At 43.7% G+C, this 23,963-nt stretch overlaps 2 protein-coding genes across 2 annotated transcripts in view; one reads left to right on the forward strand and one right to left on the reverse strand.

Moving 5' to 3' along the window:
• LOC128136134 (microtubule-associated serine/threonine-protein kinase 4-like) overlaps positions 1-9,840 on the forward strand; it is a 205,242-nt gene extending 195,402 nt beyond the window's left edge. The window contains 3 exon segments of the mRNA XM_052775296.1: positions 1,817-1,953; positions 2,643-2,824; positions 5,153-9,840. Of these exon segments, the coding sequence (XP_052631256.1) occupies positions 1,817-1,953; positions 2,643-2,824; positions 5,153-9,027 (4,194 nt within the window). The 3' untranslated portion in view covers positions 9,028-9,840.
• LOC128136128 (uncharacterized) overlaps positions 1-23,963 on the reverse strand; it is a 280,224-nt gene that overhangs the window by 206,434 nt on the left and 49,827 nt on the right. The gene's annotated exons all lie outside the window — the stretch shown is intronic.

A 23,963-nucleotide genomic window follows, 5' to 3' on the forward strand; every position in this document is an offset into this window, starting at 1 on the left:
TTCACGTCTTCATCAGGTAATTAAAGCTTTTGATGATGATGCTACTTCTCATTTTCTCCTTTTAAAGTGAAATCAATGAGGAAAAGTGGAAACAAAGAATATGAAATATTTTCTTTCCTACCATACAGAAACTTGCCTTTCATAATCTTAAGGCCCAAAAGGTTTTTGTCTCATATATAGCTAGGCATGTCCCACAAAGCTTCTTTGCTTAATGAAGTTCTGATCCTGCAGTTGGACTTTTATGAATAATCTCTCACATTTTTCTCTTGTGGTGTGACTGGTACTCTCTGCTCCTGACATGTGGAGTTTTCTGAGGTCTGTCCTATTAGAAAATTATACATACATTTTTTCTTAAACAAACAAAAAACCCCAACTTTTTAAAATGAATGGTAGTGTCTTAGCTATTCACTGTAGCTCCTCATATTGCAGTTTTTCTGTAAACTTTTCCGCATAGACTAAAGTAGGTTAGAATTATTTGAGACAGCTGTATTTGCTTCCTATATTATTAACAATTTCATGGTGTTACATATTGTACTGGTTTCAGCTGGGATAGAGTTAATTTTCTTCCTAGTAGCTGGTATAGTGCTATCTTTTGGGTTCAGTATGAGAAGAATGTTGATAACACACTGATGTTTTCAGTTGTTGCTAAGTAGTGTTTAGACTAAAAGTCAAGGATTTTTCAGCTTCTCATGCCCAGCCAGCAAGAAGGCTGGAGGGGCACAAGAAGTTGGGAGGGGACACAGCCAGGACAGCTGACCCAAAGTGGCCAAAGGGGTATTTCATACTGTGTGACATCATGCTGATCTTTGCCTGTCAAAGGGAGTAGTCAGTTATAAAAGAAGATTGGAAAGCAATGAGGCATTGGGAAATATAAAGAGCTGAGGAAAGATGCAAAATACATTGTTCCTTAAGTCTCTATTTTCCTTCTCTGAAACCAAGAGGAATTTCCAATTTTTCAAGTTTTGCAAGAAATGTATAAGATAAAATTTGGTAATTTTAGGCAGTTGGGTGTGCAGTTGTTTTCTGCATCAGATGATACAGAAAAACTACAGAAAAAGAGAAACATGACAGCCCTGCACACTACTCTACAAGAGTAAACTCAACACGAGAGATCGTTGTTTATCCAAATGCAATGTATCATAAATTAATTTGGGTTATTGGAATTCCTTTTAAAAGAAGTTCACTGTAGTACTATACAGTGCTGGGCAGGAGGTATGGATTTTTAAAACATAAGATATTTATTTCCAGTTGGTTTTGTTTATAGAGCAGCTGTCATCTGTTCATGCAAACAGTCCTAAAAAGCTTAACTTAATTATATTTGTTATCTCTTTTGAACAAGATAAAAGGATTTTTTGGGACTGATAATGAAGATTAAGTTTTCTCCTCCATTTCATCATTGTAATAGTCTGTATCCTGAGATGTGACTGGCCAGTGAATGGACCACTGCACTGTGACAGCTGTTCTTTGTGGGAAAATAAGATGTTTCTATAGAAATTTTCTTCTTGAAAATTGTGGTCTTGGTCAGTCCTTGGTCTCCTGTCTAGCTACAATTATTGGAATTTCTGCTTGTCCTGAAGCTGGTTCTTGGAATGGAGGAAGTTTAGGAAATTTGATAGCAGTTTGAGAATTTTCCAGTCATCGTTTATCTGACATAAATTAGCCTGGCAACATCTGCATAGGGTTCCCTACACTGCCAGCTCTTACTTTGATGCTAGAGTTCTGTCTCGTTACGTTTGCGTGTGTAGTGTAACTTCAGTTTAAAGCAAAAGTGGTCTTATATTACTCATACCTAAAGGTTCCTCCTTCATTTTGGCAGAGTGGTAACAAAGTGTCAATAACAGCAACCCCTTTTGAAAACACTTCCATCAAGACAGGACCTGCCAGGAAAAACAGCTACAGGAGCCAAATGGTCAGGCACAGTAAGAAAACCAAGAAGAAAGATTGTTTAGAGAGGTGAGTAATCCTTTTGTTTTATGGCAAACGTTTCCTTGTGTGTGTGTGTATACATAACAGTTCATTTTTTAAATTAAGTTAATACAATTCTCTCTCTTGCCTTCTACACCTCTTTTTACCTTCTTCTATGAGATCCTATGGTTGTAACACATTCTTTCAATCCTGTTTTGCCTAAACTAGATCTGTTAAAATATCCCTTAAAAATTTTGCATGGCTCACACATAGATATATGGAAGAAAGTGAATAACTGAGGTTGCATCTTAATTTGGTTTCAGTATATCTTTTTGTACTTTTTTAATTAAAATTTCTAGTGCTAAGTTTATGTGCATTTTGTAAATAAATTGCTAGTACTGTACAGATATTCCTTCAGGTTTGATCAGCTCTTAAATTAAGAAAATGAAGATTTATACTCATAAGGAGCTAACAGTTCCTCTGAAATGCAGTGAATAAATTTTAGTACAGATACATTTAGTTACAATATCTATCCTACCTATTAGCAAATCAGTATATTTTCTAGACTTCATACTCTGAAGTGTGGTTTATTTTCATGTAAACATAGATTTAATATTTGCTTTTCTGAGGGTAATGGGAGAGTGAAGCAATATGTCAGCCACAAGAGCTTTGCCTGTGGTAATAGTATCTTTTGTGCATCTTAGCTTCTGATTAATGCTGTGCTCTTCTCACACTAGGAGGAGATCTCTCTTTAAAAAGCTGGCCAAGCAATCCTCTCCTCTTCTTCACACCAGCAGAAGTTTCTCCTGCCTGAACCGATCACTTTCATCAGGGGAGAGCTTGCCTGGGTCTCCAACCCACGGCTTGTCTCCCAGATCACCTACCCCAAGCTACCAGTCCACTCCTGATTTTCCATCTGGTGAGTGTGAAGGCAGAGGAAAAGGACTTGAAATTGAAGTGTATTGTACTTCTTGTGAGCCCCCCAGATCTGTTACACTCTGCTGAGAGTAGTCAGCTCAGACAAGCATAATCATTGAACAGCTGGTTTCTATCTGGAAAAGGGAAAAAAGATTCCTGATGCATTTTCATAATACAGAAGCACCTAAAAGGGAACTGTCTTCTAGGTTTGTCCCAGAGTTTAAATCCAAGTCTGATGGCTATAAGTTGAGTAATAAATAATCCAGGTTTAGAGTAGAAGGTAGAATCTTGCCTAGGAGAGGCTGATTGATAAAATAATGAAACTGAAGAAAAAGTTCCTATGTAATGGAACTAGCATGGGCTCTCATGAACACGGATTTATTGTTGAAAAGATTGGCTGGGTGCTGAAATATGCATCTTTCTAATTCCTAAAAGTGCTTCACCTGCCCCTTTTTCCTATTTTACTTCTGTCATGATTTTAGTGCGTTACTAAAAGTGACTGCTGTTGTACAATCCCTTGCCAAAGGTAAATTATTTGGAAAGCCTTGATCATTGCTTTGAAGTGTGGCAGAAAGCATCAGCTATTCTATTTAAACAGAAGGAAGTGATAACTTAAAGGGGATGAAAGAACAGAGAGGGAAAGGGAGAAATAGCAACATAATTGGAATGATGGGACCTGACAAGATGCATCCCAGAGTCCTGAGGGAATTGGCTGATGCAGTTGCCAAGTCACTCTCCATGATATTTGAAAAGTCATGGCAGTCAGGTGAAGCCCCCGGTGACTGGAAAAAGGGAAACATTGCAGCCATTTGTAGAAAGGGTAGAAAGGAGGACCCTGGGAACTACTGACCTTTCAGCCTCACCTCTGTGCCTGGGAAGATCATGGAACAGATTCTCCTAGAAGCTATGTTAAGGCACATGGAGGACAGGGACGTGATTTGAGACAGCCAGCATGGCTTCACCAAGGGCAAGTCCTGCCTGACCAACCTAGTGGCCTTCTATGATGGAGTGACTAGATCAGTGGACAAGGGAAGAGCTACAGATGTCATCTATCTGGACTTCTGTAAGGCCTTTGACATGGTCCCCCACAACATCCTTCTCTCTAAATTGGAGAGATATGGATTTGATGGGTGGACTTTTTGGTGGATGAGGAATTGGTTGGATGGTAGCATCCAGAGAGTAGTGGTCAACAGCTCAATGTCCAGATGGGGATCGGTGATGAGTGGTGTCCCTCAGGGGTCCATATTGGGACCGATACTGTTTAATATCTTCCTCAACAACATAGACAGCGGGATCAAGTGCACCCTCAGCAAGTTTGCAGATGACACCAAGCTGAGTGGTGTGGTTGACACACCTGAGGGACAGGATGCCATCCAGAGGGACCTGGACAAGCTCAAGAAGTGGGCCCATGTGAACCTCATGAGGTTCAACAAGGCCAAGTGCAAGGTCCTGCACCTGGGTCAGGGCAACCTCCAGTATCAATACAGGCTGGGGGATGAAGGGATTGAGAGCAGCCCTGTGGAGAAGGACTTGGGGGTACTGGTGGATGAAAAGCTGGACATGAGCCGTCAATGTGCACTCGCAGCCCAGAAAGCCAACTGTATCCTGGGCTGCATCAAAAGAAGTGTGACCAGCAGGTCAAGGGAGGTGATTCTGCCCCTCTACTCCACCCTGGTGAGACCCCACCTGGAGTACTGCATCCAGCTCTGGAGTCCTCAGCACAGGAAAGACATGGACCTGTTGGAGCAGGTCCAGAGGAGGGCCATGAAAATGATCAGAGGGATGGAACACTTCTATGAAGAAAGGCTGAGAGAGCTGGTGGCGTTCAGCCTGGAGAAGAGAAGGCTCTGGGGAGACCTTATAGTGGCCTTTCAGTACTTAAAGGGGGCTTATAAGAAAGATGGGGACAGACTTTTTAGTAGGGCCTGTAGTGATAAGACAAGGAATAATGGTTTTAAACTAAAAGACAATAGATTCAGACTAGATATAAGGAAGAAATTTTTTACGATGAGGGTGGTGAAACACTGAAAGAGGTTGTCCAGAGAGATGATAGATGCCGTATCCCTGGAAACATTTAAGGTCAGGAAGGTTGGACTAGATGACCTTTAAAGGTCCCTTCCAACCCAAACTATTCTATGATTCTATTCTATGATTCTACGATGTGGGTTTTATAGCCCAGTCACTCAAAACCTTCCAAGTTTTGGAACATTATGGCAGCAGACAGCACTTATGCCTTCTTGGATCAGTGCAAGCGCTACCTCTCACTGAGCATTTAGACAAGATTCAAAAAACCTTGCTAATCTTATGTTTGTTTTGTTTGTTTGTTTAGGTACTAATTCTTCCCAGAGTAGCTCCCCTAGTTCAAGTGCTCCCAATTCTCTGGGTGGTTCAGGACACATAAGACCCAGCACTCTTCATGGCTTGGGTCCAAAGCTTGGTGGGCAAAGATACAGATCCAGAAGACGCAAATCAGCTGGCAGCATTCCTCTCTCTCCTCTGGCACGGACACCTTCTCCAACACCCCTGCCGACATCCCCTCAGCGATCTCCATCACCATTGCTAGGACATTTGATTGGAAATACAAAAATAGCTCAGTCTTTTCCTAGCAAAATGCACTCCCCTCCAACTATTGTAAGGCATATTGTTAGGCCAAAGAGTGCAGAGCCACCAAGATCTCCACTGTTAAAGAGAGTCCAATCTGAAGAGAAACTTGCACCCTCTTATGGCAGTGATAAGAAACACTTATGTTCACTAAAACACAGTCTGGAAGTGACCCAGGAAGAAGTGAATAGAGAATTGTCCCAAAGGGAAGTAACTCTTCAGAGCTTGGAGGAGAATGTATGTGATGTGCCATCACTCACACGAGTCAGGCCCGCAGAGCAGGGCTGCTTGAAACGGCCCATCTCCCGAAAATTAGGTAGGCAAGAATCCATCGATGAGCTAGACAGAGAGAAGCCGAAGGTCAAGATAGTTATGAAAAAGCAAGATTTTGCTGAAAAAGCAAATGCTGCTATACATGAACCTAGAAGTGAACCAGAAAATCCCAATACCTTAAAACTGGAAGAAAGAGACAAAAAAGCATTCCAGAAGGTATTAGAAAGATCAAATCAGTTTGAAACAAAAATTGTTGCTTTGGAGACCCAGTCAGCTGGTGGCATACTCAAAGACACCCTTCAAAAGAATGCGAGCTTGAGATCAAATGATTGTATTGCTTTAGATGCACAGATGTGTCATGGGCCTCCGCTTAATGACCTCAGTCATATTTCTTATGACTTCAAAAGAATTTCCCCTCCATGTACACTGCAAGATGTGCTACCTCAGTCCTCTGACAGGATGCTAAATGGAAAGGGAGAAAACACAGATGAAAATGTACCAACGAAAGAATTTGTCAAATTTGAAAGATTAGATGGTAAACTTGCAAATATTGATTATCTTAGAAAGAAAATGCCTTTTGAAGAAAAAGATGACAGCATCTGTCCAGTGCTAAAACCCAAACTGACATCAAATGTTCATGAATGCCTTCAACTTAATACAGGCAGACCCATAAACATACAGCAGGACTCCACTGCAGTTGCTGATGGTAGAGTGTTTCTCAGCAGTGCACATGCTGCTCAGATTAACTCAGTTTCTTTTGTTCCTCTCAAGACCTTGAATGGCCGAGCGGAAATAGGTGTGGAAAATTCAGCCCTTATTTCCACTGAGTCTCCTGTCAGAAAAAGTCCGTCAGAATATAAACTTGATGGGAGGTCTGTTTCTTGTTTGAAGCCAATAGAAGGCACACTAGACATTGCCTTACTTTCTGGGCTGCAGGCTTCAAAGACTGAACTGCCTTTGTGCATGCTGCCAGAAGGACAGAGCACCAGTGGTGATGGGGGATCTCCTAAACCCCCAACACCACAAGGGAGTGGTGGAAAGGCAGAGCTGGCCTGTCAGAAAGAGCAGTTGTTAAGCTATTCAAAATCTAGCAAAGTCAGCGTATCAGAGCCTCAGGTTCTGCAAACAAGCAAGAATTCTCCAAATCCACCAGTCATCCCTGTGGCTGCAGAAGCAGTGACAGAGAAAAAGGTTTCTAGTCCAGCTGCTAAAGGCAATAGTTCTATTATTGAAGCTGTTCAAAAGAAAGACACCTCCCCTTCAAAACAGAAGGACAATTCATTGGAAGCAAAGTCTTATGTTATTCAGAGTGTTAAAACTACCCAAACATACTCCAAACTTTCTACTGTCCAAAGCACTTCTGAAAAAGCTGTAGGAAAAGAGAAGCAAATACAAAAGGAGTTGCCTGCCAAACAGCCAGTAGCCCAGAGAAATTGTGAGCCTACCCCTGCAAAGGTGGAGGTGATCAGGGAGTCATCTCTGAAGGTATCTGTCTCAGATGTCCTGAAAACAAGCTACTCCAAAAGCAGTGAAAAAAATTCTGCTGATTTTGCCATTCCACCTCAGATGCAAGGAAAAATGCAGGCAGCTGGCCCCAAGGCACAACCTATGGATGGCAGAGATTCACTGAAACAGCTAGGCAAAGGTGACACCAGCATTGCTAGTCGTTTTGTGGAAAGGGACATAACCAAGCAGAAAGTTCTCAGTGAGTCTAAGAAAGTTATTGCAGAGCCAAAGAGTGAAGCTCTTCCATCCAAACAGCTCATGCAATCCTCAATAGATTGTGATCCTGAAAATGAGAAGTCTGCACCAGTTTCCTCTGTGCAGAAGGACAACACCAAAGATTTAGGAAAGAAAGGTCAGAAACAGCTCCCTGACATAAGGCTTCAAGCTACCGAGAGAGAGCAGTCCAGCCAAGTTCCTCGGCAGCAACTTAATGCTTCAGGGTCCCCTGCTGTGAGAGAGACTGTAAGCAGAAACTGTGCTGTAGATGTTCACATAGGTATTCAAGAACACATGAAGCCTGCTGCCACCTATGTGGAAAGCAGCAGTAATAAACTCAGGCCTGTCTCTGATACAAGTTCCTTTAAGTCTAAGCACTTGGATAAACAGACATTTTCACAAAAAACATGCACTCCAACTGTAAAAGAAAAAGAAACTATTATTCAGGTGTCTGCCAGCTCCCAAACAGATGGGAAACATGCCAGTAAAAATGTGCCAGATCCCCTTTCTTTTGTTTCATGCTCTTTGAGAAAAATGAACAATGAACATGCGCAGGCTGAAAGGCCTGTGAGTTTGGAGCATGGCTCAGTAGCCACCCTCCAAATGAGCAGCATCACTCCTGACACCAAATCTAAATCCTCTGCTGTTGGCCTGGTGCCAGCAGGCCCAGAGAGTTCTAAGCAAATGCAAAGGCAAGAACCAGCAGGCTTTGGGGAATCTGCTGATCAAAAGCAACTTCACCTCAGTGAAAAACAAACCATGTCTCCAAAGTTTTCCACTGTGAAAGACTGTCTCTTGCTGAGCAAACAGGCAGATAGAAGACCTAGTAACCAGATGATCTCTGCAGACAAAAGACCCGAAGGAAAAATATGCACTGACGCACTTTATGTTCAACGTGACAGTGGGAAAGTAGAGCCTACCCTTTGCCTCGCAAACTGTGTTGTCAGAGGGAAAGGAGCAGAAAAAGTGACCGCAAGTAGGAAAAGCTCTCAAGATTCAAAAGGGAAAGAACAAGTTAATCAAAAACAGCCAGAAGATACAAACAACAAGATTGCAATAAAACATTTGTTGGATGCCAGCGGGCAGAGTTCTTGTTGTGTGGCTGCAAGACCAGGAAAGTTGCTAATTTGTTCAGCCAATTTCTCTGAATGTAGACAAGAAGTATCTGTTTTGTTTTCAGGGAAGAGTGATGCATCTTCAGCAAAGGTTAAAGCAGGCTCACCTGAGCTTCCTGCAACCAGCTGCAAGGAACTAAAGAAAAGCACCTCTTCCATAGGGAGTGCTAAGGAAGAAATGAATAAAAGTATTTCACTGATAACCTTGCACAGTGCTGCTGTTGTAGTAGAAGCCTGCCACCCTGCTTCAAACCTTGGGGGGAAACCTGGAAATCAAGAAAAGTCTTTTTTTGTTAACACTGTGGATGTAAAGGGAAAAGATGCCCTTCAGGCTCAGCAGTCTGCTTCAAGAAAACAGAATGCAGGTAAAGATTTATCCAGGTCAGCAACCACACCTGACCGCCCTAATGCACTTTCTAACAACAAAGACTCAGCTCTGCAGTGGTGAGGAAAGGAAGCTTTGCGGAGCAGTCCTCTCAAAAAATCCTGTTGACTGTAAGACCTGGCAGGTGTGACTTCAAGACTAGCTGAAACAATATATTTTGACTGTCTTTAAACCAGCACTGTGTGGTGTCTTTGTGTGGCAAAGCTTTTATGTCACTGAAGAAAGGGGACGGGGGGTATATAGAGAGAGGACTCTTTTTTTCAAAATGCCTTCCCAATTGTAACCAGTAAAACTGTTACCATATCATATTTGTACAAAAATACCTTTACAGCTGAGAGCTGTTGAAGAAAAGATTTCCTCTGTAAATACCTAGTGATGTGTTTGGGGTTTGAATGTAGCATATATACTTTGCTGCTGATTGCATTGTTTACTCCCCTTTTTTAAGATAGTTGCTTTGCCACTTATTTGCCATACTTGAATATGAAAATGAATTACTAAAATTCAGACCTGGCATGGACATGCACAAGCATTGGTCTTACTGAAAGACAAAAATAGGCCACATTTTTACTTATTAAAAATCCTAGCTAGAGGTTAAAAAAAAAATACTAGGAAAGAATAAATATGGTGACTTATTGTGAGTTTTTACATTTTTAATAATCAGATTTTGATAGTGCTGTACCTGGCTGACTGCTTCACCAGATGTAACACAAGATCTAACTGCATCTCCCTACTGTACAAAGCCTGTCTTTTAGAGTAGGGGTAATTAAAGCTAAGGGAGGACCACTTGGTTATCCCAGCATCCCAGGAAGAGTCGTGTTCTTTGGTGAAATGGTGGTTCTCATCTTGTCTTATTGGGAGTATGTTCTATGACCTTCCCCTCAGACAAGGCTGAGACTCTGAAGCGCACCTTGTGTGCTTAGTTTCTGCTGCAATCCTCTCTTGGTTTCCTTGAGCTTCTTTAAATTCAGGCCCTTACAGTGTGAGGCACAAATATAAGCACATGACTTGCAGTACTGTTATGTTCATCCCTGTTTTTTAATGAATCTAGAGAATACATATTATCATGGCATATAAGTCTGCATAATTAGCTTCATACAGCCATAGCTTTTTTCTATTTTGACAAGCAAGGTAAAAAGGAAAAAAAGCAGTTTCAGTGTCATATCTTCAAAAAAGTTCAGGACATCTGATACATTTTAACACATAGCTGGGGCCTTATGTTGTAGACTTAACTTGCTGTTTTTAGCAAGTAATTCTGGGTTTCACATTCATTTCTAAATGCATTGAGTAGCTCCATACATTTCATAACATAATCTTTTTATTTGTATGTAGAGAAAGTAAATACTGTAATTATAAAAGAAGCATTTTGTAACAAAGAAACCTGTTGGAGCTATTTGGTGCTAGAATGTGACTGTCTTTTTACTTTTGCTAAGCCTTATTTAAATTTTGTATACTGTGGAACATACAGACTTTGATCATTTTAGCGTGGAGGTATTGTTCTGAAAGATGAAAGGTAAAATTTGAAACATGTACAGGAGTACTACAAAATACCCTTGCAGATGCATATTTTTAAATGATTGGGATCAATAGAATGGTGTTTTTGCTTATTTGTTATATGTACTATGTACCCACACAAGAGCTAGGCCCCTATCTGTTTCATCAGGGCATACAGATTGTATTTCTGTCTCAAAAGCTAGAAAATTGTTCATAAAAGCACAGTGTAAACTTGACTTGGAGGTTTGTATGACAACTGACTGTGCAGAATTCATTTCCCTCTGGGAAAAGCTTTATTACACTGATTAGTTGAGTTGGATTACAGCAAACCTGTCATGGAAAGATAAAATCACAAAAAAGTCCTTCTGATTTTTCATGTGGCACTAGAATATCCATACTGCCTTTGATGCATTCACAGAAGAGCTAGTGAGTGATGGATAATATTTTTTGAGCAGTTTTAAAGAGAAAATGGTCTTGACATTTACAGTTCATCTGTGCTTTGGCAGTTATTACAAATGAACTCTAATGCACTTCAATATAACATTTCTGTCTGGAAGGTATTTCATAGTTTACAGTCTTCTGCATTTTTTTAAACTATCCTAGTTTCCTTTAAAGCACATCTAGCTATTTGTTTACAGTATACCTTTATGTGTATTTTGTATAGTTCATTATCACTTCTGACAAATAAGTTTTTTGCATTTTGGAAGTGTGTCGTGGTTTAAGCCCAGCTGGCAACAAAGCACTACAAGGCTGCTCGGTCACTCCTCCCCCCACAGTGGGATGAGAAGGGAAAATATAAAGAAAAGCTCCTGGGTCGAGACAAGGACAGGGAGGGATCACTCACCAGATATGGTCATGGGCAAAAAACAGACTCAACTTGGGGAAAAAACAAAATCAATTTAATTTACTACCAATCAAATCAAAACAAGGATAATGGGAAGTAAAACCAAATCTTAAAACACCTTCCCCCCACCTCTCCCTCCTTCCCGGGCTCAACTTCACTCCCGATTTTCTCTACCTCCTCCCCCCAGCAGCACAGGGAATGGGGGTTGCGGTCAGTTCGTCACACATTGTCTCTGCCGCTCCTTCCTCCTCAGGGGGAGGACTCCTCACGCTCTTCCCCTGCTCCAACGTGGGGTCCCTCCCACAGGAGACAGTTCTCCATGAACTTCTCCAACGTGGGTCCTTTCCACAGGCTGCAGTCCTTCAGACACAGACTGCTCCAATGCGGGCTTCCCCATGGAGTCACGGCTTTCTTCGGGGGCATCCACCTGCTCCGGCATGGGGTCCTCCACAGGCTGCAAGTGGGCATCTGCTCCACCGTTCACCTCCACGGGCTGCAGGGGCACAGCCTGCCATCTCACCACGGGCTGCAGGGGCATCACCTCCTCTGGCACACCTCCTCCCCCTCCTTCTTCACTGACCTTCCTGTCTGCATAGGTGTTTCTCTCACACTCCACTCCCCTCTCCACTGCAGGTTCCCCTTCTTATAATATGTTATCCCAGAGGTGCTACCACCGTCGTTGATTGGGTCAGCCTTGGTCAGAGGTGGGTCTGACTTGGAGCCCAGGAATCTTCTAGCAGCTTTTCACAGGAGCCACCCCTGTAGCCCCCTCCCCCGCTACCAAAACCCCACCACACAAACCCAAAACAAAGTGTAACAGTGCTTAAGCTTGTGTTTATGTAGTACCTGTTTGTTGGTGTTTACCTTATCAGTGAGCTGTTAGAGATCCTCCTACCTGCATGTTTCTTGGTCAGTCTCTATGTGATTGTAGATCTGATGTGTTCCTTTGTAGACTTCCTGCTGTAGATTTCTCAGCTTACAAAAAAAAAAAAAGGAAAAAAAAGAAAAAAATTGTTAGGGTCTGTGCAATAAAGTGTTTGCAGTCTTATTTTCTCTAAGAAACTCCTTATGGATGTCATAATTGTTGTATATTGAACACAATTATTTATACTTATGCAGTTGAAATAAAAATTCATTGAAATAAAAATTCAGTATGAAACATTGTGGTGTTAGCATTTTCCCTTGAACTGCTTTCACTCCTGTAACTTAAGGCACATCTCTGCTGTACTCGGAAGCAGGCAGTTATTTTTTTTCTCCAGGGCCGACTCAGTGCACTCCTTAAGGCACATGCTGGCCAAGGATTTTGCATGAGGAAATGTAGTGTAGTCTGAAGGAGGTCTGCATAGCTGAATAGCTCATCTCAGGCAGTGGCTGGAACCACTGCACTGCTGTTCAGTAGGGAGGCACGGGGTGATGATGGACAGCATACTGACTGGTAGCTAACAACAGCAGTAGGCTATAAGGTGACATTTCAATCTCTCCTCCAAAAATGTATCATCATTCATTACAATAGGTCAGTATGTTTTTGAGTACCTTCTTAAAATACCCATTCTTTACTGTTTTTTTTATTTATGCTAAATTCTCAGCTTTAACAAATTCCTAGAGCATGTGTAAGTGCACGCAATGTTTTCTTCAGTTTTGAAATCTCTACCCCTTGAATGTCATCAAATCGCCCTTTATTCTTTTTTTTTGTCTCATAATAGAAGTTAGAAGAGATGCAGCGAACCAGCAAGGGGAGACAGAGCAGAGCACCTTAGTATCAAGTGGCCTCTGGTGAAGAAAAATCCTTTTGGCAGGAGGAGCAGCAGGGCAGGATTATTGCTCCCTGATTTTCATCTTTCCATCTCTTGCAGGGGAGCAGTGTCTAATAAAATACACGTGTCTTTACTGTTCTACTGCCAGTAGCTGGTAGAGAAGCTTTGCACAGCTGGTTGGCACATGCCAGGAACTGTCTGCCCTGGGGGGATTATTTTTGTTCACATTTTACTATTGCATTGTTTTCTCTGTGTTTTTTTCCTCTGTACAAAACCAAGTGCGGCAGTGTTACAGAACCGCTTCTGCTGCTGTGCTCTCTCTTTGAAACCAATAGGTGAGGGGAAGCTGCAGGTCACCCCCAACCTTTCCAACTTGCTGCAACCCAGCAGAAGGCAGACAGTCTGCAAAATCAGTGCACTGGCAGGGGGTGCGTTGGGGAGGGGAGAGCAGGTTCCAGCAGCTCAGGGAAAGGAAATGGCTTAGAGTTGAGGATTGACTCTGGATCTAACTGCCCTGCCTGCTGTGCTGTCTCTGGCTTTGGACAGCAGCAGTCACCTCTGCTTTGGGAAGGCATGGAAACCTACATGCCCAGAGTGAGTTTCCATAGTGTTCAGGGCCAGAGGAAAGGGGTGGTGTAAGGGGTTTGTGTTGAGGAAGGAGAAGTCGGGAGAGAAAGGTTACCTGTATCATATCTGGCATAGTTTGTCATCCTCAGTTCTACCATTGTAAGAAGAGACTGCAGTGCACCTGGAATGGAACTGCTTTCATGGTCTGAAAGGGGAATGTGAGCTCCTCTCTTTAGCACTGAACTCCCAGTTTGCAATGTTCCTTTAGGCCCCGTATTTTCCTCTTCTGTAGTTGGCAAGAATTAGCAGGGATGTCATGCTTGGATTGCAGCTCAGAAAGAATACATCACAAGACAGGAAGATACTAGAGGGTATGTGGATGCATGTCCCAGTTCATGGCTTATGTTAGCAACAATTTTTCTTTCCAGTGACCGAATCTGTAGTATAGTATTTGATTAGCACTGACCAGCTCAGTCTGCCAAGGATGGATTTGAATGAACTGAGGGTAGGAAGTGATGCTAGAGGTTACGGTTCAACCTGCAAAGAATTGGGAGCATCAGGATGAGTGGAGAAGGCTGCAGAGTAAGATGACTAACAATGTAGGTAAGGTCTAACACACAGCAAGGCCTTGAAAATGCAGGTGTGAATTAGATACAGGTGCAAGAGGATGTTTGGGAGATTCACTGGAGAAGGATGTCGTCTGCTACTGGGGTAGAAGAATTTTATTTGAGAGATGAGCAGGTATGGTATGAGTGAGTGGTTGGGAAAGGATCTCACCTGTTCTTTTTTCTGGGTACAGAAAAGACTAGTGAATGAGAGAAAGGTCTTAAAAGATGCATCATCAACATCAGGATATTTTTTGTTTAAGTCAACAAATTTAGAAATTGGCCTCTCTTCAGCCATCCTGTTCAGAGTAAAATAATTTTCCAAAAATTGACTTGCATCTTATTGATAGTATCTTGTTTTAGCACAGTTGAGGAAGGAAGAACTCGGCTCTGAATTTTGGTTTGTCCAATTGAAATAAAGATAAGTGCTTACCAGTCTATGAAATGTGACTTGTTAGCTAAAATGTGCTCAAGTTTCTTCTCTGTGTAAATACTGATGACAAATTCTATTTTGCAGTTTTGGTTTGTACCATGACTTCTGTTTTGGGTTTGTGTGGTGGGGTTTTGGTAGCGGGGGAGGGGGCTACAGGGGTGGTTCCTGTGAAAAGCTGCTAGAAGATTCCCGGGCTCCAAGTCAGACCCACCTCTGACCAAGGCTGACCCAATCAACGACGGTGGTAGCGCCTCTGGGATAACATATTTAAGAAGGGGAAACCTGCAGTGGAGAGGGGAGTGGAATGTGAGAGAAACACCTATGCAGACAGGAAGGTCAGTGAAGAAGGAGGGGGAGGAGGTGTGCCAGAGGAGGTGATGCCCCTGCAGCCCGTGGTGAGATGGCAGGCTGTGCCCCTGCAGCCCGTGGAGGTGAACGGTGGAGCAGATGCCCACTTGCAGCCTGTGGAGGACCCCATGCCGGAGCAGGTGGATGCCCCCGAAGAAAGCCGTGACTCCATGGGGAAGCCCGCATTGGAGCAGTCTGTGTCTGAAGGACTGCAGCCTGTGGAAAGGACCCACGTTGGAGAAGTTCATGGAGAACTGTCTCCTGTGGGAGGGACCCCACGTTGGAGCAGGGGAAGAGCGTGAGGAGTCCTCCCCCTGAGGAGGAAGGAGCGGCAGAGACAATGTGTGACGAACTGACCGCAACCCCCATTCCCTGTGCTGCTGGGGGGAGGAGGTAGAGAAAATCGGGAGTGAAGTTGAGCCCGGGAAGGAGGGAGAGGTGGGGGGAAGGTGTTTTAAGATTTGGTTTTACTTCCCATTATCCTTGTTTTGATTTGATTGGTAGTAAATTAAATTGATTTTGTTTTTTCCCCAAGTTGAGTCTGTTTTTTGCCCATGACCATATCTGGTGAGTGATCCCTCCCTGTCCTTGTCTCGACCCAGGAGCTTTTCTTTATATTTTCCCTTCTCATCCCACTGTGGGGGGAGGAGTGACCGAGCAGCCTTGTAGTGCTTTGTTGCCAGCTGGGCTTAAACCACGACAACTTTAGTGACATCTGTAGCCCAGGAGCCAGGATGGTGGTGAGTTCAATCCTGTTGGGCACCATTCACCTCCGGCAATTCCCTTGTTCTCTCTGTGCGCCAGCTCCCCAGCTTTATTTTAAAAAAATATGAGAGAAAAAGCCTGACTGGAAACCAAGGACTTCATCAGATCAGAGCTTGACTAGGTAAACAAAAATTCTATAAAGAAAAATAAATCTACTGTCTCTTTCCATTTATATTCTTCCTAAGTAATCCCAGAAGACTAAATCTTTGGACTTAAAAAAAATATAATATATGATCTGGATGTTGTAGTGTATTATATATATAAATTTTCCATTGGAAAATTCCGTTGGACAGAAGAGCACGCCCCAACTCTGACTTCACTCCAGGAACGCACACACCAGAAGTGATGCAAAGTAGGTGTCAGCACCAGGAGCACCCATTGGATGAGATTGCTGCTCCCCACTGTGCCGTCCCCTTTGTAGTCTCTAGTTTTCTTTCCTGGGCTGCTGCTGGAGGAAACAGTCCACTCTGAGCTGGCCCAGAAAAGTCTCTTAGCTGTTGGCAGTGTTTTTTTGCCCTGTGCAAGCGTGCATAGTGCCAAGCATCCACAGATTCTTGACCAAATCTACAGGTTTTGTGGTTAAAGCTGAAATTGTTGCTAGTCCTTGCTTGCTATGTAAGTCTAGTAAATAGTCCAGGATAGGGCCTGCCCCGGCGGTGAGAGATGGACAGACAGAGGTTCAATGGCCAGGAACTTTCTAAGGATCAAAAATATTTTAAAGAAATTGGAGAGGTGATACAGGCTGTTTCTGTCAGCCCTGCAGGAGTGGATCTTATGTGACTATGAATGTTGCTCCTGTCCTTCACAGGTTTTTGTTCTTTTTAGCTGAGCAGGGTACACTTCTGCCAGCTCTTAAACAACATTGTTTCTCAAGTGCATTTGATAGAGGGTGAGAGTTGAGTTGGGTTTTTTTGTTGGGGGTGGTGGCTTGGTTTTCTTTTTTTTAAAGAGAACAAGGTTTGCATTTCAGCCCTTGGATCTTCTCTTTGCAGGTGCCTTAGCCCTGGTGGCTGTGACACCGCGTGGAGTTGAACTACGGTATCTCTATAAGAGAAGTTATTCATGTTTGAGGCTCAGGTCACAGTTTATTTTTTTCCAGTTCTCGTATAAGAATTTTTTATTATTTATCTAAAAATTATAACACAAATGAAAAGGGTATTACAAAAGTTAAGGAAATACAGGTCACACACAACAGTAAGTTGTCTTTCATCTTAATACAATTGCTGTACATCTTTTCTATATGTCCATCAGAAACTTAGATTTGCTGGTAATTTTGCTTGCAATAGTGAGCACCCCAAATGAAGATGGCACCACAAGATAAAATTGCCAGGACAACAGCAATGATTCCTGCTGTGTTGATCCCACAGGAGAGTGAGACAGTGGCCAGCTGAGTCCCAGCTAGTGATTTGGGTTCAGAATATCTCATTTCTTTAGGGTCTTCAATTTTATCCAGATTCTGCTTGTACCAGGTGATTAAACCAATAGTGGAGCAGGTGCATTCCAGAGGGTTGTAACTTAAATTGATTACACAGTGGCCAGCTGGGGACACTAACTTGTCACGTGGTACAATATGAATGCTGTTGTGGGCAAAATTGAGATAGATGCTCTTGAGGTTTGAAAATACACCTGTGCTGAATGGAAATGTTTGTTGTGGCTCAGATCAACATGCCATAATTTCCTGAGGCTGTGAAATGCTTGGCAGTCTATTGCTGTCAGTTCACAGAATGATAAAATTAGCAGCTCTAAATTGGATAGCTGTTGGAACAGTTTGTCCTTTGGCATGATCACCTGAGTCAAAGTTATTTTGACTAAGGTCCAAGAACCTGAGGTTCTCCAGGCCTTGAAAGAGATGCTGAATGCAGGTATTAATGTGGGAGGAGGAAAGACTCAACACTTGCAAGACATGCAAATTTCGGAAAGGACCCTGTGAAGTATTAATGTGAAGAGTGAAAGCTAGGTCCAGTAGTTCCAGGTTAGCACCTTCCTTAAAGAGCACGTCTTGGAGGTGAGCTTTATGTTGTGGCTCAGATTCAGGTACCGAAGACAGCTTAAACCATTCAGCACTTTGTTACAGCAGTCAAAGCTTTCAATGTGACTGTGACTTAAATCAAGATGTTGAAGCTTTGCGAGTTTCTCCAAACAGCCAGAGCCCAGCTGCAAGATCTGCAAGTTTCTCTTGATGTGAAGGTGGGTGAGGGAGGGGAAGGCGACAGAGCTGATGTTGCAGACTGTGGTAGGTTGACCCTGGCTGGGCGCCAGGTGCCCACCAAAGCTGCTCTATCACTCCCCTCCCTCAGCTGGACAGGGGAGAGAAAATATAAAAAAAGGCTCATGAGTCACGATAAGGACAGTTTAATAAAGTGAAAGCAAAGGTCGCGCGCGCAAGCACAGGAAAACAAATTATGTTATTCTCTACTTCCCATCAGCAGGTGATGTCTAGCCACTTCCTGGGAAGCAGGGCTTCAGTACACGTAGTGGTTGCTCCGGAAGACAAAACTCCCCCGCTTCCGTCTCCCTGTACTTAGCTTTTATAGCTGAGCTGACATCATATAGTATGGAATATCTGTTTGGTTAGTTTAGGTCAGCTGTCCTGGCTATGTGCCCTCCCAAGATCTTGCCCAGCCCCAGCCTGCCATTGAGGGGGGCGAAAATGTTGGAGAGACAGCCTTGATGTTGTGCCAGCACTGCTCAGCAGTAGCCAAAACACTGGTGTGTTATCAACACCTTTCTAGCTACCAATGCAGAGCACAGCACTATGAGGGCTGCTATGGGGAGAATTAACTCCATCTCAGCCAGACAAAATACAATCTCCACCCCTTATTCCATACCATTTGCATCATGCTCAGGTCCCACATAATTTAATACACATACATCTTCTAACCATGCCATTCTATTTAATTCTCATTACTGAAATCCCTTCTTACCAACACTTACAACTGCAACTTGAGCAAAGACAATCCTGCGAATGGGTTTGCGTTTTCCCATGGGAGGAGAAATCCACACTGCCTTCCCCAGCCACTTCCCCATGTGCACTACGGGGACCTTATCTCCTCCCACAGTATGTAGGGGTTTTGTTTGGGCAGGACCAGGACGGTTAGCAGATCACAGAATCATAAAATCATAGATCCTCTGGTGTTAACTAGCCAAGTGGCTTCTGCTAAATTTGTATCCCAATGCTTCCATGCCCCATTGCCCAGCGCTCTCAACATAGTCTTTAACAGTCCATTATATCTCTCAATTTTTCCAGATGCTTGCGGGTGATAGGGAATGTGGTACACCCACTCAATGCCATGTTTCTTTGCCCAGGAGCTTATGAGGTTATTTCGGAAATGAGTCCCATTGTCTGATTCAATTCTTTCCGGGGTACCATGTCGCCATAAAAATTGCCTTTCAAGGCCTAAGATGGTGTTTCGGGCAGTGGCATGGTTTACAGGATATGTTTCTAGCCAACCAGTAGTTGCTTCCACCATGGTGAGTATGTAGCGCTTGCCTTGGCGTGTTCGTGGCAGTGGTCCAATGTAGTCAATTTGCCAGGCCTCGCCATATCGAAAACCCAGCCACCGCCCTCTGTTCCAGGGAGACTTTACTCTGGTGGCTCGTTTGATTGCAGCACATGTTTCACATTCATGAGTGACCTGTGTGATGGCCTCCATGGTCAGGTCCACCCCTCGATCACGAGCCCACCTATATGTTGCATCTCTCCCTAGATGTCCTGATGTTTCGTGAGCCCATCGAGCTAGAAATAGCTCACCCTTATGCTCCCAGTTCAGGTCCACCTGAGCTAGTTCAATTTTGGCAGCCTTGTCTACCTGTTCATTATTTCAATGTTTTTCAATGGTGCAGCTTTTCGGCATGTGAGCATCTTCATGACGTACCTTTAGAGCCATGTGTTCTACCCGGGGAAGTGATGTCCTGCCACAATGCAGCTGTCCAGATGGGTTTACCCCTGCGCTGCCAATTGGTCTTCTTCCACTGCTGTAGCCACCCCCATAGGGCATTAGCCACCATCCAGGAGTCGGTATAGAGATAGAGTACTGGCCACTTTTCTCGTTTGTAGGGAAATTCCATGTAGCCTCAGACAACTTACGTTACTAACACCCGATATCAATATGATTCACAGTAAAAAGGCTCACGATAACTGACACAGGGTTAAGTGGATGGCTAGCAAGTTTGGGAATTACGGGATGGTTGAAAGATTTGCTTATACATGGCTTAGTTATTTTAATTGTAGTATTAGCAGTTGTAATGATTGTACCACGTATCATAAAAATAGTTGAACGTATGATTGCAAAAGCATTTCATGTAACTTGGTTTGCACAAAAACAAAAAGGGGGAATTGTGGGAGATTTCATGGAAAATGGGGGACATTTCTTTGAGCCTGATTATTTAGAGTTAGCATAAGTAGGCCGCAGTTAGCATGAGTGGGCCAGAGTACGTGACAGCTGCAGTATGAACAGACTTTGAACCACCAGAAAAACAACGGACATGAGGAACTTGGACAGTGGAGCAATTAATAAACAAGATAACAAAACTGCAGAGGCAAGAAGGGGCTGCAAGAGCTTTAATGCAATTAAGAAAGCTGTCATTTCAGCTTAGAGCATTTAGCTGCGGGATGGGGACTTAGGAGTTGGTTTGTATCTTTGTTAAAAATCGGGGTTTCTTTTATTCTTGTGTATTTTATTAGGTATAATGTTGCTTTTACTGTGTTTAATTAATTGTGTCCATAGATCTTTGCAAAGGGCAATACAGCAGGTGTTAATTGATGAAAAAAAAAAAAAAAGGGGAGTAGGGAATCTCTCTCCACAAGAAAAGTTAGCTAAAGCCACTTATGTTTTAAATTTTCTAAATCGTTGGTCTGATGCAGGCGGTCCACCGATATTTAGACACTTTTTATCCACATATCAGGAGCGGCCGGAAATTAGGGATACAGGCCCACGATGGACTCCCGCTCGATTTGTACAACCATCATCATCTGGAACATCCTAGTTGGTGTGGCAATATGAATACCACCTCAGCCAAAAACAAACGTGTAGGTCACCTTGGCCAACATAACAGGTCAAGATTCTCTGTGCATTGCAACCGCATCACAAAGCCCATGAACCAGTAGACAGGATGGCTATGACTCGTGCAGCACACCTGGCCAGCGAGTGCATGCGTCATAGGCTCCCCATGTTGCAACCGAGGCGGATTTTGGCACCTGCTGGCCACGTGTGCTGAAATCCGATCCTCTGCAAATGTATAAATACCGGGATTTTCCGAAGAGCATCGGGCTGGTGTACGGCAAGGCCATCGTTGCCTCCGTGGGGACGCCCACATAAAGCTGGCACCTACCGATTGCTGGGCTGAGTTTGCGGCGCAAGACGGCACAAGAATGTACGGATGGTCCATCTTCCTCACAGTCCTCAGATGGACGTAGTCATGGATACCACCGCAAGCCAAAGAAAACATCTGGATGACCCTGGCTGACGTGACCAGACAAAATTGCTTATGCCTCCATACAGCAACACCAAGCAATCCCTTTTTCACAGGTTTAATAGGGGGTTCCACTGACATCAATGAAGTTTAAGAACTTATTGATGGAGACCCCTGTGCAGCAGGTCATGGACTCAATGGATGGGAATGCCTGGTTTCCACGGATCGGGCATTCACCCTCATTGCCACCCCAGGAATCACAAATTCTGGGGTCCCTGAATACAGATTGGTGTAGTATTATCTGATTTACTGTTAAATGTAGATAGTATTAGACACACAACCTTACAAAATAGAGCTGCTCTTAAATAATTAATTAAGATAGTTTTGATTTGTCTCGTAGGTTTTTTTTGTATTTTAATTTGTGTGCCTTGTATGTTGCAATGTGTTTAAAAATTAATTGATAGATCAAGTAAGGCTGTGTTAATTGACAAAAAACAAAAAAAGGGGGAATTGTTGTGGACACATATTTAGCTAACAGTCGCAAGAGCGTTCCAGATGCCTTTAGAAGGCCTTGAATAGAATAAACAAGAAGACAAAAAAAGAAAGATGCCAATTAGAAGAACACAGGTGCGCATTCCACGATAAAGGGAACTTGGCACGAAGAACCTCAATTTGGCAGTTTATCTTGACCAATTAGCCTGAGACAAGTTTCGCATGTTTTAGTTAATATAACCAATTATGTCTTATGTTTATGCGCGTGTACAGTGTTGATATAACCAATCATTAGGTGTAACTAGGCGCGCGGACAACACATGCTAACCAATCTTTAATCAGCTTATGCGTGAACAGGAACCAGAATGAGTATATAAACCGAGCTATCTTGGCAATAAAGTGGCATCTGCTTGATCATATTGATTGTGTGCAGTGTCCGTGACTTCCGCGTCAACACTCGTTCAGCAATATCTAGGGCTAGTTGGATGGCTTTCACTTCTGCAAACTGACTTGACTCGCCTTCTCCTTCAGTGGCCTCAACGACTTGTTGTGTGGGACTCCACACAACAGCTTTCCACTTCCGATGGTTCCCTACCACACGACAGGATCCATCAGTAAACAAAACATAACGCCTTTCATCTTCTGATAACTCATTATATGGTGGTGCCTCTTGGGCACGAGCCACCTCCTCAGGCAATGCTCCAAAATTCTCTGCCTTCTGGCCAGTCCATGATCTCTTCCAGGATTCCTGGGCAGTTGGATTTCCCCAGTCGAGCTCGTTGCGTGATCAATGCTATCCACTTACTCCATGTAGCGCTGGTTGCATGATGTGTAGAGGGGATGTTTCCTTTGAACATCCAGTGTAGCACGGGCAATCGTGGTGCCAAGAGGAGATATGCTTCTGTACCAACAACTTCTGAAGCGGCTCGAACCCCCTCATATGCTGCTAGTATCTCTTTTTCATCAGGGTGTAGTGGGCTTCTGATCCTCGGTACCCCCGGCTCAAAAACCTTAATGGTCGACCTCGGGTTTCTCCTGGTGTTTTCTGCCAGAGGTTCCAGGTGAGACCAGGCTCCCCAGCTGCAGTGTAGAGTACATTTTGTACATCTGGTCCTGTCCGGACAGGCCCAAGAGCTACTGCACGAGGTATTTCCTGTCTGATATGCTCAAAGGCTTGTTGTTGTTCAGGGCCCCATTCAAAATAGTTCTTCTTTCGGGTTACTCGATAGAGAGGGCTCACAAGCTGACTATAACCTGGAATATGCATTCTCCAGAACCCCACAAGGCCTAGGAAAGCTTGTGTTTCTTTCTTGTTAGCTGGTAGAGACATAGTTGCTATCTTGTTAACCACATCCATAGGCACATGACGGCATCCATCCTGCCATTTTATTCCCAAGAACTGAATCTCCTGTGCAGGTCCCTTGACCTTGCTTTTCTTTATGGCAAAACCAGCTTTCAGAAGCATCTGAATTACTCTTTTTCCCTTCTCAAACACTTCTTCTGCCTTGTTGCCCCACACGATGATGTCATCTATGTATTGTAAATGTTCAGGGGCATCACCCTGTTCCAGTGCAGTTTGGATTAGTCTGTGACAAATGGTAGGGCTGTGCTTCCACCCCTGGGGCAGCCGATTCCAGGTGTATTGGACACCTCTCCACGTGAAAGCAAACTGTGGCCTGCACTCTGTTGCCAAAGGAATGGAGAAACATGCATTGGCCATGTCAATTGTAGCCTACCACGTGGCTGCCTTTGATGCCAGTTCATCTTGGAGCTCTAACATGTCTGGTACAGCAGCACACAGTGGTTGTGTCACTTCGTTCAGGCCATGGTAATCTACTGTTAACCTCCACCCTCCATCAGACTTTTGCGCTGGCCATATAGGACTATTAAAAGGTGAATGAGTCTTGCTGATGACTCCTTGGCTCTCCAGTTGATGAATCAGCTCATGGATGGGAGCTAGGGAGTCTCGGTTTGTGCGATATTGCCGCCGGTGCACCATCCTGATAGCAATTGGCACCTGCTGTTCTTCAACTCGCAGCAATCCCACAATGAAGGGATCTTCTGAGAGGCCAGGCAGGGTAGATGATAGCTGTTTGATCTTCTCTGTGTTTACAGTGGCTACACCAAAAGCCCATCGGTACCCCTTTGGGTCCTTGAAGTACCCTCTCTTGAGGTAGTCTATGCCAAGGCTACAAGGGGCCTCTGGGCCAGTCACAATGGGGTGCTTTTCCCACTTGTCCCCTGTTAAGCTCACCTCAGCCTCCAATATAGTCAATTCTTGGCATCCCCCTGTCACTCCAGAGATCCAGATGGGTTCAATGCCCCTGTACCCT

This window comes from Harpia harpyja, chromosome W (assembly GCF_026419915.1).
Source record: "Harpia harpyja isolate bHarHar1 chromosome W, bHarHar1 primary haplotype, whole genome shotgun sequence".
NCBI classification, from domain to species: domain Eukaryota; kingdom Metazoa; phylum Chordata; class Aves; order Accipitriformes; family Accipitridae; genus Harpia; species Harpia harpyja.